At 47.4% G+C, this 16,663-nt stretch overlaps 2 protein-coding genes across 4 annotated transcripts in view; one reads left to right on the forward strand and one right to left on the reverse strand.

Moving 5' to 3' along the window:
• The window catches only part of CDC7 (cell division cycle 7), a 76,436-nt gene extending 63,270 nt beyond the window's left edge, over positions 1-13,166 (reverse strand). For 2 of the 3 annotated variants that reach the window (XM_073571477.1, XM_073571475.1), the window contains exons 1-3: positions 13,012-13,166; positions 3,678-3,752; positions 2,816-2,951 (exon numbers count right to left, since the gene is read on the reverse strand). In XM_073571477.1, the coding sequence (XP_073427578.1) occupies positions 2,816-2,951; positions 3,678-3,752; positions 13,012-13,033 (233 nt within the window). In that variant the 5' untranslated portion in view covers positions 13,034-13,166. The remainder of the gene's footprint in view (positions 1-2,815; positions 2,952-3,677; positions 3,753-13,011) is intronic. The other variant, XM_073571476.1, reaches the window with a different exon arrangement.
• Positions 13,167-13,299: 133 nt separating this feature from the next.
• Positions 13,300-16,663, forward strand: part of HFM1 (helicase for meiosis 1) — a 307,691-nt gene continuing 304,327 nt past the window's right edge. Inside the window, exon 1 of the mRNA XM_073571760.1 lies at positions 13,300-13,378. The gene's annotated coding sequence lies outside the window, so the exon portion shown is untranslated. The remainder of the gene's footprint in view (positions 13,379-16,663) is intronic.

The following is a 16,663-nucleotide window of genomic DNA, read 5'->3' on the forward strand; positions in this document are numbered from 1 at the left end:
CCAATGGATGCGTTTTTTACCGCTAAGGAAACGCTTAGCGGCTAAAAACGCAGCATGTTCATTAATTTTGCGGCTTAGTCCGCATTTTTAGCTTTTTCCTTTGGTCCAGAAGACGCGCATTTTTTAGCAAAAAAAGGCGCAAAAAAACGTCCGGTTTTGTGTCCGGTTTAAACCGCTACTGTGGGCACATAGCCTTAGTGTAGAGAGGTTGTTCTCTGGCCTTAAAATTATTAGGTCAGATTTGAGCTCATATATGAAGGAGGATCTGATGTAGGCAATCCTATTTCTTAGAACAAATTCATAGACTGCACAAATGTTATTTAATATGTTTTTGTTGAAAACTGGTTTTTACCACTTACATAGTTTATTATATAGTGTGTGTATATATATATATATATATATATATATATATATATATATATATATATATATACACACACATACATACATACATACACACACAGTATATATATATATATATATATATATACACACATACATACATACATATACACACACACAAAGTATATATATAATAATCTTTGTATAGCGCCAACATATTCCACAGCGCTTTACAATTTAACAGTTTCAAAACACAAGTCATAAGTAACAACTTTAACAATACAATAATTAAAGCAAATTAAGACAACCCTGCTCGTGAGAGCTTACAATCTACAATGAGGTGGGGGAGATACAAAGTGCAGGTGTGTATTTACAATAATGGTCCAGCCATCTTGAGGGAGTGTGGGATGGATGGAGATAGTGAATGGGCTACTCATGCACACTTAGGGCCCCATCACACATAGCGACTCTCCAGCGATCCCGACAACGGTATGAACTTGTCAGGATCGCTGGTCTTCACCAGCGATCAGCACCAGCGACTACGAGCGTGTCGCTGTGTACCTTAGATACCAGCACGCTGGTGCAGGGAGCTGGTAACCAAGGTAAACAGCGGGTTTCTAAGCGCCGCGCTTAGAAACCCGCTGTTTACCTTGGTTACCAGCTCCCTGCATCAGCGCGCTGGTAACTAAGGTACATAGAGGGTTTCTAAGCGCTGCCGCTGTTTACCTTGGTTACAAGCTCCAGCTCGCTGATCTCCCACCTGCCACACGCAGCGATGCGTACTCGCCAGTGGGAGACCAATGATCAATAAAATGTCCAGGGCTTTCCACAACGATCGTCGGTCGCTGATAGGTGTCACACACAGCGATCTCGCTAGCGAGATCGCTGTGTGTGACGTGGGCTTTACACATAGAATGATTTTGATTAGTGAACGTGATAGGCCGCTCTGAACAAATGTGTTTTGAGGGAGCGCCTAAAACTATGCAAATTGTGGATAGTCCTAATTTCTTGGCGTAGAGAATTCCAGAGGATTGGTGCAGTGCGGGAGAATGTCTTTGAGTCGGGAGGTACGGATTAGTGCAGAGGTTAGTCTAAAGTCGTTTGCAGAGCGCAGTGGTCGGTTAGGCCGATAGACAGAAATGAGGGAGGAGATGTAGGGGGGTGCTGCACTGTGGAGAGCTTTGTGGGTGAGAACAAGTACTTTGAATTGGATCCTATATTGAATGGGCAGCCAGTGTAAGGACTGGCGAAGAGCGGATGCGTCCGAGTACCGATTAGCCAGACAGATGACCCTGGCTGCTGCATTAAGTATGGACTGGAGAGGGGATAGTCGAGTAAAGGGGAGGCCAATTAATAGAGCGTTACAGTAATCCAGGCGGGAGTGGATCAATGCTACAGTGAGGGTTTTTGTTGTCTCCATGGTGATAAAAGGGCGGATTCTAGAGATGTTCTTTAGATGTAAGCGGCAAGAGCGGGCAAGAGATTGTATATGGGATGCGAAGGAGATTGGTGTCAGATATAACACCCAGACAGCGCGCCTGCTGCCGGGTTGTTATTATAGTGCCACCTACGGAGAGGGAAATGTATAATATATATATATCTTACATATTTACAATTTATTACAGTTTTTTGTGCTCTAAAGGTGTATTCCAATAAATATATTATGTTCTAAATATCTTATTATTGTATCATAAAAATGATTAAATGCCTGATGTTCACATTGTACTACAATACATTTTTCACTTAAATATAAGCAATATATATGGGAGTTGGTGTAAGTGAAATTGAGGAGTCGGAGTCGCAGGTTTGGCTTACCGACTCCACAGCCCTAGGTTGTAAGCCATAATCATCAACATTAAGGGTGTGTGCAGACGCTGCGGAATCCGCTGCGGATTAAACCGCACGGATTTTGCAAAAACCGCAGGTCAAAAGACCTGCGGTTTTGCCTGCGGTTTCACCATCTCCACAATGGTGGAGATAGGAACCCGCTGCGGATTCTGCAGAAAGAATTGACATGTCAATTCTTTCTGCGGTTTCAAAATCGCAGCAAATCCGCGCGGATTTTTCCGCAACGTCTACATTTGAATGGTACTGTACACCGCAGCTAAAACTGCTGCGGAAACGCAGCGGAATTCGCAGCGTGTGCACATACCCTAATAGAAATAAACACTTGGGACTAGATCACTCTGTAATGACTCTCTATGATTTTCACTTTTTGTATTGAAGAACAGGAATTACGGTAACTGTTTCATGAGATTCTAATTTTGTGAGAAGCACCTGTATTATCTCTCAGATGTCAAGTAGAGCGTGAAAAATATTGCCTCTACCTTATAATTACACTGCGGGGTTTAGAAGCAATACCACACAAAACCATGGAACAATGCAGTAATTAAGAAAGAAAAAAAAAAGCCATATTGTTATAATCCTCTACTACACTTTAAATCCCATAGTACATTTCTATGAAATTACGTACCCTGCCACTGTAAGGCACTGCAGTTCTGCTGCTATTCGCGCTGGATGACTTGTTGGTATCAAATGTTTTAAAGCAAATTTCTGTTGAATTCCCGACTTTAGTTGTGCGAAAGCTAAATAAACTGAACTAAATGTACCTATGGATAGAAAAGGCAAGGCATTATTCACTAGTCGTATGACTGCACTGTTTATACATAAACTGTAGTCTTATTTAGGCAATTTTCACTCCGATTAGAGCACACAGACAGACAAAACAACCATCATTCTACCTCCCCCTCCAAACAGTTGCTTATTAGGTTTGATCGAATAGCTTTGGATAAGTGCTTACCTGAAAAGCTATAGTGCTAACCGAACAGCTGCATCAGGAACCTGGAGCGCTCCCGATAATCAGCTGTTAGGCACCGCAGCTGCACGTGTCGCGGTAGTGTGACATGCACAACACGTGCAGGGATTGTTAGGCAATTCCTGGATGTGTTGCAGCTATCGAACAGCTGCGAGACATGCAGCCACGGAAACTCAAATATATTTTTCAAACATATTTGTTCATCACTATTGCTTATGAGATCAGTGACAGTGTGACCGACCACTCTCCCTCCATGAGCTTGCAAAGATAAAGTAGGTCTGTCCACACAGATTGCCCAGCAGGATGAACATGACAGGTGCTGTAGCACTATCACTAAGTGCCTCAATGTCCCTTCACCAAAGCTGGTAGCCATGAAGAACTTCCCTGTAGGCATAGATGCAGTGCGTACTTACACAGCCAACACCTGTCCTGTATGCAGAAGACTCAGCTCTTAAACCGCCTCCATGACATAATAGAATATGAATTTCACACACCACCTAAATTACACATTTACACTTACCCTCTCCAATTTTTTGCGTAACACAGAAGATATTGCGGATTTGTGGAACGGATGCATAGAGATACTCAATTTCTTCTGAAAGTAAAACAGATGTAATTACTGAAGAGTTTTGCTTTGACTAAATAATAGGATAATCATTAATAAAACGGATTTTCTGAGACACCTATGGAAATTCATATATAAGCATTTTCTATTCAGGATCTTTCCTTAGCAGGGGAATAAGCAGTTAAAGTGGATGCTGAATACAGCCACAGCGTCCAGATGTTACTACTTAGTGGAGGGGATTTTATGAAATCCCATCTCCACTATGCGTTCAAAGACGCAGGTGGGCAGACCTGCGTATACACACATGCGGCGCATCTTTACAGACCGCAGCATGTCTATTTATCTTGCGGAGACGCTCAGTCTCCGCAAGATAAATATCACCGTCTATGTATAGGATGCGGTGATTCCGCATGTGTTCAATGAACACATGTGGAATCACTGCGCGTACAAAATCCAGCAGCGCTTTGGACGGAGCTGCCAATACTGAACGTGGAAACATACCCTAAAGATAATAGCTATAGCAGAAAAGGGTGAATTTATTAAGAAACACTCCAAAAATGTAACTTATTTTCTACAAGTTTAAAATATAGACACACAAACAAGCGATTGATCCAAAAAGGTTCAGAGCTAGAAATTACCTTTAGGCTATGTGCACACATATGCAGAAAATTTCTGCATAAAAACTGGACTCCTTCCCAGAAAACACGCGTTCTTGCTGCGATTTTTTCTGCGCGTCCCCAGACAGATAGCAAATAGCTAGAAATGCGGAATTTTCTGCGAAATTAATGAGCATGCTGCGTTTACCACGAAGCGTTTTTTCACGGAGAAAAAACACATATCAATATGCACAAAGTGCAAAATGCATTAAAATGAATGGGAAGCTTCTAAGCGTTTTTTGAGCGGATTATTTGGTAAATCCGCGGGAAAAACGCAAAAAAAGACGCTGTGTGTGAACACAGTCTTAGGCTGAAAGGGGGAGTATTTGATTCACTCCCTATAAACAGCAATTAATAGGCACAAAACAGCAGGTGGTTAAATATTGCACCATAGAGTGACTCTCAATATCCTCAGGGGTCACACAAAAAACATCAAAAGGGCTCGTCAGTATTGCACATTTACTTATTAATAAAGTGTATAAAGTGCAGGTAGACCCATATATTTTTAGATAACCGAAATGTGATATGGAGTTACACTCATCCTCAGGGTGATTAAATAAGTACCGGTAAATAGAATACTCTCACCCAGTTTTAGGCTGTGTGCCCACGATGCGATTTTTAAGCGTTTTGCTGCGATTTTCGGCGCAAAAACGTTTAAAAATCGTGTACAGAACGCACCCCATGCATTCCGCACATGCTGTGCTAATGCTGCGCTTTTTTCCGCGGCGGAATCGCATCGCAGAAAAAAAAAAATCGCAGTATGGTCATTCTTTTGTGCGGAATCGAAAAGAATTGCCGCGATTTCGCACCCATAGGAATGCATGAGAATCGCTTACTTCCCGCATGTGGCTATGCCCACCATGCGGAAAGTTAAGCGTCTCATGTGCGGTTGGTACCCACGGTGTGGAGGAGAGGAGACTGTCCTCCAGGCCCTGGGTACCATACCCCTGTAAAAAAAAAAAAAATAAATAAATAAATAAATCGGGGTATATTTACCTTCCGACGTCCCACGCTGCATTCCCGGCCTAAGCGTTCCCAGTAATGCCTTGCGGCAAGGTCCTGTGATGACGCGGTCACGCGAGATCGCTATAGTACCGCGAGATCAACGTCATCACAGGTCTCGCAAGGCATCGCTGGGAACGCTGTGGCCCGGGATGGCAGCGCGGGACGTCAGAAGGTAAATATACCCCGATTTTTTATTTTTTTTTTAATCATTTTTAACATTTTATCTTTTACTATTGAGGCCGCATAGGCGGCCTCAATAGTAAAAAGCTGGTCACACTTGTCAAACACTATGCTTGACGAGTGTGACCAACCTGTCAATCACTTTCCAAGCGATGCTTCAAATCGCTTGGAAAGTGCTTGAGAAAATCGCGGCAAAATCACGAACAGAATCGCGGTGAAAAAAACTGTGCAATTTCTGGGAAGGAGTCCGGTTTTCAGTGTGCGTTTTAACACGCAACATGAGCACATAGCCTAAATGTCCGGCTGCTATCAAACACCTTGTATTATAGCCCAACAGGACCTGGAGATCACCCTCCGTCTCCTACATACATCCATTCTTAAGGGCCACAAGGGATAGCACATCGCAGCATAAGTAAATGTGCAATAGTTACGAGCCCTTTTGATGTTTTTTGTATGACCCCTGTGGATATTGAGAGTCACTCTATGGCGCAATATTTAAAGGGAATCTGTCACTTATTTTTAGCCCTATCAGCTGCCGGCACCGCCATCGAGGGCTTATCTACAGCATTCAGTAATGCTGTAGATAAGCCCCCCACCCCCCATGTAACCTGAAAGCCTGAAAGATAAGAAAAACAAGTTCACCCGGACGTCCGGTCTGAAGGGTGTCGCGGTCCAGTGCCTCCCATCTTCTAGCGATGCCGTCCTCCTTCTTACTTCTGCCGCGGCTCCGGCGCAGGCATACTTTATCTGCCCTGTTGAGCACAGAGTAAAGTACTGCAGTGTGCAGGCGCCTCTCTGACCTTTCCTGGCGACTGCGCACTACAGTACTTTACTCTGCCCTCAATAGGGCAGATAAAGTACACCTGCGCAGGAGCCGAGGGTGAAGCAAGGAGGAGGACGTCATCTCTAGAAGATGGGAGGCGCAGGACCGGACTGCAACACCCATCGGACCGGACCCCGGGGTGAGTATAATCTAACTCGTTTTTCTTATCTTTCAGGTTACATCGGGGGGGGGGGCTTATCTACAGAATGCTGTAGATAAGGCCCTGATGGCGATTCGGCAGCTGATAGGGCTAAAAATAGGTGTCAGATTCCTTTTAACCACTTTGTGCCTATTAATTGCTGTTTCTAGCAGGGCTGTGGAGTCGGTAAGCCAAACCTGCGACTCCGACTCCTCAATTTCCCTTCCACCGACTCCGACATATATTGCTTATATTTAAGTGAAAAATTTATTGTAGTACAATGTGAACATCAGACATTTAATCATTTTTATGATACAATAATCAAGACATTTAGATAGAACATAATATATATTTATTGGAATACAACTTTAGAACACAAAAAACTGTAATAAATTGTAAATATGTAATACACTATGTAATATCGATTTTATATATATATATCACTATGTAATAAACTATGTAAGTGGCAAAAAACAGTTTTCAACAAAAACATACTAAATAACATTTGTGCAGCCTATGAATTTGTTCTAAGAAATAGAATTGCCTCCATCAGATCCTCCTTCATAGATGACCGAAAATCAGACCTAATAATTTTAAGGCCAGAGAACAACCTCCCTACACTAACTTGGGTGGGAGGCAAAGCTGTAACCACATGGGCAATATCTCTAACAATTTCCGGGTATAAAGAAATTGCCTCATGCACAGTCAGTTTCGATGAACGGTTGAATTTTTCTATTTCTTTCAGAGCAAATGAAACATTTTGCTGAAATATGGTCAATCTGCTTGCTATAGGAGACGGAATTAAATTTTTTTCCTTGCGGCAATGCTTTGCCTGCTCCATGTCATCCAAATACTTGTCAAAGTCAAACTCCTCATCTGATGAGGATGACGATATGGCAGCAGTAGCACTGTCAGGACCCAAGTCCTCTTGCGCCTGGCAGTCCTCCTGTAGGCCACTCATCCTAACTGCTACCTCAGTCAGAGCTTCTTTTCCTTTAGTAAGCTGATGATCATCAAGCAATATACGATGACTTGGGTCCACATAAACAGGTGCCAGAAAATTTTTATTTTCCAATAGCTGTGTCTCTCTCCGTTTCATTGAAGCAGAAATGCCAGCTGCGATTAAATCTCCTCTTTGGGACAGGCAAAATAGCAAGTTCTTCCACTCCCTTATGAAAATGCCAGGAGTTAAATCCTCAGATTGTAATTTTTTAGTCACGGTAAATAGGTGATTAAGCAATTCCTTCAATTCAGCCACCTGTGTCCATTGACCTTCATTTAGGGTTACCTGAGGGTTCGCCATATCTATAAGAAACGGTTTTAGTCAGGATCAAAACTGGGGGGGGGGGGCCAGAACCTCATACTGTTCCGCAGAATCTTATACTGCACACCCCTACACTTGAAAATAAAGCCTGCACCTTAAGATGTGGTGAATGCAGTCTATTTATTCCAACTATCAATTGATGTGTTACTGAAGACGAGCAATGCCTGTCCTGGGCATCCTTTTTGGGCAGCTATGAGGTGTACCTGACTGGTGCTATAATAAAAAGAAAAAAAAAAAAAAAAAGGAGTGTTATTCTGTGTGCTATCCGGCTTTCATTCTTTTTGGTACAGATAAGATATGGATAAACAGATATGGATAAATGGATAGATAGAGCAGATTTCTAATCTGCTTTTGCTATTGAAAACATTATCTATGAGCTCAAAAACCTTTCAGGTGATGCGGGTTTTTTTTTAAAAAAGCTGATCTGCTTTTGCAGCTGAAAAACGTATCCTCAAAAAACGCAGCAAAAACGCTGTGTGTGAATGTAGCCTTAGATCAGCTATAGGACATTTCATAACTTTCCCAAATTCCTATGAAAAAATATTCAGCACATTCTGCATTGAACTACTGTACGTAATTTATTATATATTTTAGGAGTCGGCCCATTTTATACCGACTCCGACTCCACCTCCACAGCCCTGGTTAGAGGAAGCTTTTTATTTTCTTGTGTTTTAAATGTATTTGACGAGAGCGCCAGGTGAGGGCATTATTGCAAGACAGGAACATTAATACAGGACATGGAACTTTTTTACTGTACAGGTATGTTATTACAGGAAGGGGAACATTATTACAGGGGCCCATAAATCTAAACAACAAACTGGCTTACCAGCCTTGGTCGAAATTTTGCACCAGGGCCCGAAGGACTCTAGCTATGCCACTGTCCATTTGTGTACTCAGTGCAGTACAACCAACCCCTCAAATTAATATATGCTATACTAATAGCATATACAGTAGATAATACTATATAGATATACAATATGAAATGCACTGACTGATCCTCAGCATACAAGACCTCATATGCTATAATATATACATTGGGTGCTGTATATTCCTGTCTGCAGTTTTATTAGACCTTCACTGTGATTTATTGATGCAGACTGACCTTCCATACAGATGTGATGATGCTGGAGTCAATGACCCCACTGACAATGCAACCAGATCTGTGTGAAGGTTCAGTCTGTTGCAATAAATCAGCCACAAACAGAGCGACTGCAGACAGAAAGATGTTCACAGCACTGTCACCTCCTCATTCTTCACCTCTTGCCTTGGCCCCATACTGATCTCCTACTCTTGCTCCCAAGCTCCTCTTCGGCCAGAAGAAGCAGCCCAGTGCGCTGGTGATGAGTTCAGCAGACACTGCACACAATGTCGGTGTGTCTGCAGTGCTGGCATGCGGCTGCCTTCACTTATACACATTATTTAAATGTGCAGTGCAGACACACAGCTTTTAAAGCAGGAGACAGCTAGAGGGCTGAAACTGCTGCTGGGAGACCGGCTAGGGGGGCATCTGTCCACTGGCCCAGCCCACCGCTGCCTGCTGCTGTACTGACATTGCTGGTAACTTCACAGCTTTAGTCATTGCTCACAATACTGTGATCTTAGGCTGTAAACATGTGTAGGAGTGGTGGGGCTGATGGTCTGCTCCCTAACATCCTGGAGAGGGATAAGGAAGTCCTTGAGCAAAGGGCCCAGAGGGAAGCCCCCCCAAAGGGGAGCTGGTACAGTCCCCACAGAAATATTACAGGTGCCTGGGACCAGGCTTCCTAGTGAGGAGAAGGTAATCTCCAAAGGGTATTCAGAAGAGCTGGAGGCTGCTGGTCAAAACCCCTCGATGGGCGTGGACTGGCTGAATCTCTTAGTGAGGTGCCTTGTTCAGCTTGCCAGACACCCAATCTGGAGGTGCGGCCTTCACGGTGTCGAGATCAGTGGAGAATACCAAGGCCATAGCAGGTCAGGTGATACAGAAGTTTAGAGTCACCAGCTATGGCCCTACCCAGGTGGGCTGTTGGAGCGTTACAAAAGGGGAGGAGGACCCCGGCCAAACGAAGTTCTCATATCAGCCCTGGAAATGGAGACCACCATCCCCCATTGCCTGGACCAACTTCATGGACGAGAGGAGGAAGGCCCAAAAAAGGCCTTGAAGTGAGAAGAAACTCGAGACTCAACATCCACTACTTCCTGAATCTTGAAGTTTCACAGGGAGCTGCCTCAGACTGGTCGGGTAAGGCATTTATAGTAAATTCCCTGTTTGGGGGGGCGGACTACTTGATCATAACAAACAACTGTTCCTGAAGTTTTAGTTGAACATTGCTGATGTTGACCAAAGGAAGTGTTAAGGACTGCTTCCTGTTTTCCCTTTTAGAGACAAAAAGGCTTGAAGCAGTCCAGTTTGATTGTCACCAGTGTTTATTTTTTTTGTTGTGCCCGTTGCACCTTTTACTGCTGGAATAGCAGTCGGTGCTTTTTAAGGATTTGATATCCTCAATTACAGAGACTGTGTGTTTCCTGGAAAACTATGACTGTATGAATATGCGGGCTCTGTTGATAAAAATGAACTTGGACACTTTATTTCAGGCTCAGTGCTATCACTGAGAAGGACCGGTGCTACTAAATTTTTATGGTTATGGACTGTCACGCTTGCTATTCCGAGGTCCTTAGCTGAGCGCCGACTCCGAAAATGAGCTCCGACTCCACAGCCCTGGTTTCTAGGGAGTGAGTCAAATATTCCCGCTTTCAGCCTTAAAGGGAATCTGTCACCCTTTTTTTGGACTATGAGCTGCTGGCATCGACATCAGGGGTTATCTACAGCATTCTGTAATACTCTAGATAAGCCCCCTGATGTAAGGGCCCTGTCACACATAGCGACGCACCAGCGATCCCGACAACGATATAACCTTGTCAGGATCACTGGTGTGTCGCTACATGATCGCTGGTGAGCTGCCAAACAGGCAGCTTCACCAGCGATCAGCACCAGCGACACGCGGGTAACAAGCGACGCACGTCGCTTAGTTACCCGATGTGTATGTTAGAAACTAGCGCGCTTGTGCAGGGAGCTGGTAACCAAGGTAAACATCGGGTTTCTAAGCGCCGCGCGGCACTTAGAAACTCGGTTTACCTTGGTTACCAGCTCCCTGCACCAGCGCGCTGGTTTCTAACGTACACATCGGGTTTCTAAGCGCCGCGCGGTGCTTAGAAACCCAATGTTTACCTTGGTTACCAGCGTCCAGCTTGCTGATCTCCCGCCTGTCACACGCAGCAATGCGTGCTGGCCAGTGGGACACCAACGATCAAAGAAAAAGTCCAGGCCATTCCAGCACGATCAGTGAGGGCCGGTCGCTGATAAGTGTCACACACACAGCGATCTCGCTGGTGAGATCGCTGTTGCGTCACAAAACTTGTGACTCAGCAGCGATCTCGCTAGCGAGATCGCTGTGTGTGACGGGGGCTTAACTTGAAAGATAAGAAAAAAAAAAAAAGAGATAGATTATACTCACCCCGGCGTCCGGTCAGGCCCGATGGGTGTCGCCGTCCGGCGCCTCCCATCTTCATAGGATCCGTCCTCTTCTTTCCTTCCTGTCGTGGCTCCTGTGAAGGCGCATTGCTCTGACCTGTTGAGGGCAGAGCAGAGTCCTGCAGTGCGCAGGCACCGGGAGAGGTCCGGCGCCTGCGCACTGCAGTATTCTGCTCTGCCCTCAACAGGGCAGAGCATCGCGCCTACGCCGGAGCCACGACAGGAAGGGAAGAAGCGGACGGCATCGTATGAAGATGGGAGGCACTGGACCGCAACACCCATCGGACTGAGACCGGACCACCCCCCGGTGAGTATAATCTCTTTTTTCTTATCTTTCAGGTTACATCAGGGGGGCTTATCTACAGCATTACAGAATACTGTAGATCATCCCCTGATGTCGATGCCGGCAGCTCATAGTCAAAAAAAAGGGTGACAGATTCCCTTTAAAGGTAATTTCTAGCTCTATGATCCATTTTGGATCAATTTCTTGTTTGTGTGTTTATATTTTAAACTCGTAGAAATTAATTTACATGTTATGAGATTTTCTTAATAAATTCCTTGTTTTCTGCTATAGCTATTGTTTCTTTCTGGGGTTCCGGTTTTTGCTTTTATTTAATGTGACTATATTGCTATATTATTAACTTCTAAAGATGGCAATATCCCTTGAAGTTGTTTTTTCATACCTGTTGGCTCACACTGGGCAAACCTAATAAATCTGCTGTATGCCCTGCTTAGCTTCAATGGCGATTGTGACAGCTGCGGCCGATCCTTGGGTTCAGTGGTTGCATGATGACAACATTGGCACAGCGATTGGCTGCAGCGGTCACGTAAAGTCCCCGTCTCACATAGCGAGATCGCTGAAGCGTCACCGATTTTGTGACGCAACAGCGATCTCGCTACATGTGACACATAGCGGCGACTGCCTCCTCCCCCCCCCCGAATATCGCTGATCGTACTGGAATGTCCTGGGCCATTTTTTCATCGTTGGCATCCTGCTGGCCAGTATGCATCGCTGTTTGATGCCAAAGAGCGACCTCGTTGGCAACGCAGAACTAAGGGAAGCAGGCTGGAATGATTCAGAATAGCCGCTGTGTGACAAGGTACCAACAGATCACCGCATCGTTGCTGCGTCGTTGAATAGATCTGCCTGTTTGGCAGCTTACTAGCGACGCACCAGCGATCCTTACCAGGTCGTATCGCTGCTGGGATCGCTGGAGCGTCGCTATGTGAAACAGGACCCTAACTGGTGCAGCTTATCAAGGGCAGCAGCACAGGGTAATACCAATTTAGGTCGGTTATTCCTGGAAACCCTTTCTTAATAGTTTATTGCAGTCAGAACAGGGTCACACCTGCACATGTATGGAGAATAGCATTGGCAGGACAAGAGTTAACATAATAATAACGATCTCCCATCAATAGAATGAATTTGGTTATGAGACCCACAGATTCTGGCGGGGTACGAGACCCCACTGGTGCAGGAAGCACCATGTCCTCCAGTATAAGCCCAAATCTGTGCAGATAGGAGCAGAGCCCCGGCAGTGACGTCACTACGGGCTGTATTCCTGCAGTGCAACCATCACACGCCTCATACACTCACACACGCCGTGTCTGTGACTACGCACTACCATATATAAGCCCTGCTTCTCCTCACCTGTGGCATCCTCCCCCGCCATCTTCCCCAGTAAATCGCTCTCACAGAATAATGGCGGCAACTACGACCCGTCCTCGGTCGCTGCACATAGAAACATCCCGCCTTTCAGAGAGGGGCGGGACGTTCTTCGAAAAACTGACATTTGATTGGATGTATTTCCTGAGAAGCGTTTGTCTTTTCCAATCAAAGCGTTCAACGCGTCCTGTAAACGTGATTGGACAGCGCTGATTGGTGGGCTGGATCAGTTATAAGAGCAAGGCGGCGAGCTGCGTGTCTGAGGTAGATTTAGTTTTCGTTGTGTGGCACGCGGACAGGTAGCCGGAGCTCTCCTCAGGCGGGGCCGCGGGTCTCCTCCATAGTGTGACAGGTAGCCGGAGCTCTCCTCAGACGGGGCCGCGGGTGTGCTCCATAGTGTGACAGGTAGCCGGAGCTCTCCTCAGACGGGGCCGCGGGTCTGTGCTCCATAGTGTGACAGGTAGCCGGAGCTCTCCTCAGACGGGGCCGCGGGTCTGCTCCATAGTGTGACAGGTAGCCGGAGCTCTCCTCAGACGGGGCCGCGGGTCTGTGCTCCATAGTGTGACAGGTAGCCGGAGCTCTCCTCAGACGGGGCCGCGGGTCTGCTCCATAGTGTGACAGGTAGCCGGAGCTCTCCTCAGACGGGGCCGCGGGTCTGTGCTCCATAGTGTGACAGGTAGCCGGAGCTCTCCTCAAACGGGGCCGCGGGTCTGCTCCATAGTGTGACAGGTAGCCGGAGCTCTCCTCAGACGGGGCCGCGGGTCTGTGCTCCATAGTGTGACAGGTAGCCGGAGCTCTCCTCAGACGGGGCCGCGGGTCTGTGCTCCATAGTGTGACAGGTAGCCAGAGCTCTCCTCAAACGGGGCCGCGGGTCTCCTCCATAGTGTGACAGGTAGCCAGAGCTCTCCTCAGACGGGGCCGCGGGTCTGTGCTCCATAGTGTGACAGGTAGCCGGAGCTCTCCTCAGACGGGGCCGCGGGTCTGCTCCATAGTGTGACAGGTAGCCGGAGCTCTCCTCAGACGGGGCCGCGGGTCCTGTGCTCCATAGTGTGACAGGTAGCCGGAGCTCTCCTCAGACGGGGCCGCGGGTCTGTGCTCCATAGTGTGACAGGTAGCCAGAGCTCTCCTCAAACGGGGCCGCGGGTCTGTGCTCCATAGTGTGACAGGTAGCCAGAGCTCTCCTCAAACGGGGCCGCGGGTCTCCTCCATAGTGTGACAGGTAGCCGGAGCTCTCCTCAAACGGGGCCGCGGGTCTGCTCCATAGTGTGACAGGTAGCCGGAGCTCTCCTCAGACGGGGCCGCGGGTCTGCTCCATAGTGTGACAGGTAGCCGGAGCTCTCAGACGGGGCCCCTAGTCTGTGCTCCATAGTGTGACAGGTAGCCGGAGCTCTCCTCAGACGGGGTCGCGGGTCTGCTCCATAGTGTGACGTTTTTATTCGAGGACTGTTTTAACAATGTTTAACCTTGCAAAGTATTTGTAAAACGACCAACATTAGTCTCCCCAAATGCAGGTTCTAGCTGTCTAGTGGTAGAAAACTTTCCTGTATCTCTGCAGTAAGGCGCCTGAGAAGCAGACCCTGCCGGATGTGGCCAAGCGCTCCTTGCACCATTTTGGCCCGTCAAGTTGCATTTTTGGTGGCACCTGACCGCACTTGCTTGACTAGAGCGAGTGCCAAAGGCGTAGCTAGGGTTTTGGTTCAGGGGGGGCGAAACTTCTGAGTGGGCCCCTAACTGGGTAACTTTGATTACAACTCGGTGATGCACCCTAATAATGGATGATGGAGATGACTGCACTGTTACTGAAAATAATCCCTATATAAACACCAATATTGATATTACCGCCATATGGTCAGTGGTAAATACCAGTCCTACAAAACATGTAAGTGATTACTGCACAGTTATAGTTGGTGACTTACCGCTGACGATCTTTCTGATGGAATCATTCACTTTTCACGTCTTTTCCTTCTGGCCCAGACCGTCATGACAGCTCCTCCAGCCAGGACTCGGCTACAGAGAATACAACAACACGTTTCACTCCACATATTCCAGCCCCGTCTCCATCTATCTCCAACCCGCACAAATCCCTCATCCTGCTGATACCCCAATGCTGAGCCGCTGCTGCCATGTGTCCCTATTACTGCACCTGATACCCCAATGCTGAGCCGCTGCTGCCGTATGTGTCCCTATTACTGCACCTGATACCCCAATGCTGATGCTGCCGCATGTGTCCCTATTTCTGCACCTGATACCTCAATACTGAGGCGTTGCTGCTGTATGTGTCCCTATTACTGCACTTGATACCCCAAAGCTGAGCCGCTGCTGCCGCATGTGTCCCTATTACTGCACTTGATACCCCAATACTGAGCCTCTGCTGCTGTATGTGTCCCTATTACTGCACCTGATACCCCAATACTGAGCCACTGCTGCCATATGTGTCCCTATTACTGCACCTGATACCCCCTAAACACACACTGCTCTGCTCCGCACCCCCTATACACACGCTGCTCTGTTCCGTACACCTTGTACACACGCTGCTCTGTTCCGTACACCTTGTACGCACGCTGCTCTGTTCCGTACACCTTGTACGCACGCTGCTCTGTTCCGTACACCTTGTACGCACGCTGCTCTGCTCCGTACACCTTGTACGCACGCACCTCTGCTACGTACACGCTGTACACACGTGGCTCCGCTCTGTACACCTTGTACACACCTGACTCCGTGCACTTGTACACATGCGGCTCTGCTCCATACACCTTGTACACACGCGGCTCTGCTCCGTACACCCATGGCTCCGCTCCGTACACCTTGTACACACGCAGCTCCGCTCCGTACACCTTGTACACACGTGGCTCCGCTCCGTACACCTTGTACACACCTGGCTCCGCTCTGTACACCTTGTACACACATGGCTTTGCTCCGCACACCTCGTACACATACGGCTCCACTCCATACACCTTGCACACACACGGCTCTGCTGCGTACACACACGGCTCCGCTCCGTACACAAACGGCTCTTCTCACCCCATACACACGCGGCTCCGCTCCTCTGTACACCTCATACATGCATATCTCTGCTCCGTCCTTCTACACACACGATTCCGCTCTGTACACCTCAAACACACAGCTCTGCTACATCCACCCTGTAAAACCCCTCCTGACCCCACACAGAAACTTACTTCACCTCATCTAGCACCATGACAACCAGCACAGCAGAGTCCTGCAGCCATTGAAGCCCCTGATCATGTGACCCCCTGACTCCGCCCCTCCTGTGACCTCATTCACAGGTCCTGTGCGCACAGAATAGCCCAGGACGACATTGCTGGCTGTGAGGTGGGGGGCCCACTGCTGGCATCGGGGCCCTCTCAGGGGCCCATAGCGGCTGGGCGGCAGAGTAGGGAGATTGATTCTCCCTGCTCTGCCGCAGAATGTAACTGTATGGGCGCGCTGTGCACGCCAATACAGTTACAGTAGCGTAGCGCTGGGCCACCGCCCCCTCTGCCCCCCCCCCCCCCCCCGGTAGCTACGCTACTGGCAAGCGCATTGACAGTACCGGAGCTCGCTCGCTCGTATCCTATCGAGTACGGCGTACTAAAAAAAAAAATACAGGAGTTGCCGCAGCTTTACGACTGCTGCAACA

The sequence above is a fragment of the Dendrobates tinctorius genome, unplaced genomic scaffold (assembly GCF_039654945.1).
Source record: "Dendrobates tinctorius isolate UK_male_01 unplaced genomic scaffold, ASM3965494v1 ptg000029l, whole genome shotgun sequence".
NCBI lineage: Eukaryota > Metazoa > Chordata > Amphibia > Anura > Dendrobatidae > Dendrobates > Dendrobates tinctorius.